Here is a 3,194-nt window from a genome sequence, read left to right on the forward strand (position 1 = left end):
TGCTACATCAGCCTGTTGACAAGGAGAAATGGACGACGGAGCCGGCAGTGGTGAATGCATTCTACAATCCAAACAAGAATGATATAGGTATTTTTTTGCGAAAATAAGCTGTGCCTTTAAAATATTTCAATAAAAGCAATTTACAATATTTTTTAGTCTTTCCTGCGGGAATATTCCAGCCGTTATTTTATAGCAACAATTATCCGAAATCTGTAAACTACGGAGGAATCGGTGTCGTAATTGGACATGAAATTACTCATGGCTTCGATGATAAAGGTAACGTGGGGAAAAAAAAGGATTTTTTATTTAGAAAACAAGACTTACTTACTACGACATGGCAGATCAGAGGTTCAATACCACGCCAACATCTAAATTAGAAAAAGTTTTTTTAAAACAACGGTTGAAAAGGTTTCACATAAAACCATTTGTGTTTGGAGGCGGCGAAAAACGATGGGTGCCTCCCGCTTGTGTGGCAACATCTAGACGCACAGCACAAATCGAAGGAGATTCCCGCCAAATATTTATTTATCGGTTTTGTTATCGATGCCCTTACATATATCGATCTCTCTATTGAAAGCAGAAAACATCAAAAAAAAATCTGCTAATTTAGAGAACTCCTTTAACCCTATTTATAACCGACTTCAAAAAAAAAGGCGAAGGTTGATATCCGATCATTGGATCATAAGCAAATTAACGATTAGTCCTAAATTTTTATATGAGAATTAAAGTCGGTTGTGTTTTTTTGTTTAAAAATTACTTGTTTCTTATACTTATTATAATTTTCATTAGAAATAATTAAGTACATATTCATAAATTTTTCATTGGATCGTTTTTTTTTCTGTCTCTCTCATCGTGATAGGACGCCAATTTGACAAGGATGGCAATATGATGCAATGGTGGAACAATGCCACGATCGAAGCTTTCCGTGAACGCACGCAATGCATAATCGATCAGTATTCCAAATATAAGATCGAAGAGGTGGATATGTATGTGAATGGGCGCATGACGCAAGGCGAAAACATAGCGGACAATGGAGGACTGAAGCAGGCTTTCCGGGTAGGTGATCTATTTGAAATCTTCAAAATCTTCTGAATTTGAATTAAACAGTTTGCCCGTTGCGTTACGTAGGCCTACAAGAAATGGGTAAAGCGGCATGGACCTGAACCGGTTTTACCCGGTCTCAATCTAACACACGATCAACTATTCTTCTTAAATTACGCACAAATTTGGTGCGGTTCAATGCGGCCCGAGGATGCGGTCACCAAAATACGCTCTTCGGTGCACTCACCCGGTTTCATACGTGTACTTGCGCCACTTTCCAACTCAAAAGACTTTGCCGAGGCATACAAATGCAAACTCGGCGCGCCGATGAATCCGGTGGAAAAGTGTAGTGTGTGGTAAAAACAAAAACAAAAACAAAAACAAAAAAACAAGTTCGCTATATACATACACATAAATACAATGTATATGTATGCATATGTATAGAAAATTAACTAAATAAATACCTTTATAATTTATATAGTAGTACACAAAGATTGTATAAGATTAAAAGAAAGGATATGACAAAAAATGTATTGGGTAGCACAGTGTAATTTAGAGGCATAAATAATGAAAGCGGTTTGCTTAAAAGAACAGAATTAGTATCTAATGATTTTATTTTTTTATAAATGTTTCAAAACATAAATTATGTAAAGTCGTACTTATGTGAACTAGGATGGTATATATAGTACATATACATAAATATATCATTTAATATATATGTATACATATGTGCATAAGCGCTCGTATCTATACTTATGTTTGATTTTAATACTTTTATTAGATTCAAAAAATGGATACTGCGGTTATTTCCCAAAAATGCTATATTTATATGAAAAAATACTTTCCTGCTACATAAATTTTTTAATACACAAAGGTGGTATAAATTTATAATAAATTTCACTAGCTTAGAGTGTACTGTAAAAACTTATTTTTTTTAATGGAGACTGCGAAACGAATTTTTTCCGCAGTAATATACAGTTTTTTGACCGAAAAAAATACGAGCCTTATACATACATATGTACATATGTTGGTATAAATTGTTAATTTGAAACTATGAAATTAGCTAATATTAGGTAAACATCATGCTTACAGGTTTGATACACACCCACACATCCATACATACAGCTAATCATACGAAAGTACCAAACCTACAAACCATAAGTAAATTTGCGAATTTGTATAATGCAAAAATATACATACATACATACATACATTCATACTTACTTACATACCTACATAGATCTAGCGCAATTCAGTAATTTTTGATTAAAAACCAAGTACATACATATAAACTACAAAGTCATTCATTGAAGCAGTTATAAATTATGTATACCTATCTATACATGTATGTATATGTGTAAAGATTAAAAATCGCATTCATACACTTGATATGTACTTAATTTATAGTTTAGTAAAAACTGAAGAATAAAAAATAAATATAGTAAATTTCACAAAAAAAAAATAAAAATAAAGATTTTATCATTCGAAGATTAATCGCTGAAGGAACTCAAAATTTGACATACATACAGTCACGGGAAAAGGTATAGGCACAGAGAATTTTTCACAACTTATGTAAAAATTTTGTTTTTAATTTTTTCTATAAAATATAGTTCATACTACAACATAAAACATAAAAGTAAAATTTTCGAACTCTATGCAAAACTTGAAAAAATTCAATAAATTTTCGAACATACTTTGATTGAAATTGTAAAAAATCAACGGTAAGTAGCTAGGTACTGCAAACTTGCACTTTAACGTACTAGAATTGAATGGACTACGGAACGGCAAACTCAAAAAAAAAACTTTAAATTTTTTGGCAAATTTCAGAGTTTTGCACAAAGTATGGAAAATGCCTGCGAAAAAGTCGAAAATTGTATGCTCTCACCCCCTAGGATTTTTCTATACCGAAAAAAATAACAAATTTTTTTATCTTGAAATGAAACATTATAGGTCCGCCAAAAGTCCGAAAAACGCCATGGCAAGAGCCAATACAAAATCGTTAATTTTAAGAAATGGTTACATAAATAACTGGGTATTATTATTGAAAGTATCCTTAAGAGAACCAGAGGTTTCCGATCGAAAAATATTGACTTTCGAGAATTCTATACCATTTCTACGAAAAGTTGTTTTTTAACCATATTCCATAACATGGA

At 32.0% G+C, this 3,194-nt stretch overlaps 1 protein-coding gene across 1 annotated transcript in view; it reads left to right on the forward strand.

Moving 5' to 3' along the window:
• The window catches only part of LOC118754726 (neprilysin-1), a 5,492-nt gene extending 3,587 nt beyond the window's left edge, over positions 1 to 1,905 (forward strand). Inside the window, exons 5-8 of the mRNA XM_036489610.1 lie at positions 7 to 87; positions 157 to 276; positions 860 to 1,056; positions 1,129 to 1,905. Of these exons, the coding sequence (XP_036345503.1) occupies positions 7 to 87; positions 157 to 276; positions 860 to 1,056; positions 1,129 to 1,401 (671 nt within the window). The 3' untranslated portion in view covers positions 1,402 to 1,905. The remainder of the gene's footprint in view (positions 1 to 6; positions 88 to 156; positions 277 to 859; positions 1,057 to 1,128) is intronic.
• Positions 1,906 to 3,194: the final 1,289 nt, after the last annotated feature.

This window comes from Rhagoletis pomonella, unplaced genomic scaffold (genome assembly GCF_013731165.1).
Source record: "Rhagoletis pomonella isolate Grant_MI unplaced genomic scaffold, Rhpom_1.0 Rhpom_scaffold_04485, whole genome shotgun sequence".
In the NCBI taxonomy this organism is placed as follows: domain Eukaryota; kingdom Metazoa; phylum Arthropoda; class Insecta; order Diptera; family Tephritidae; genus Rhagoletis; species Rhagoletis pomonella.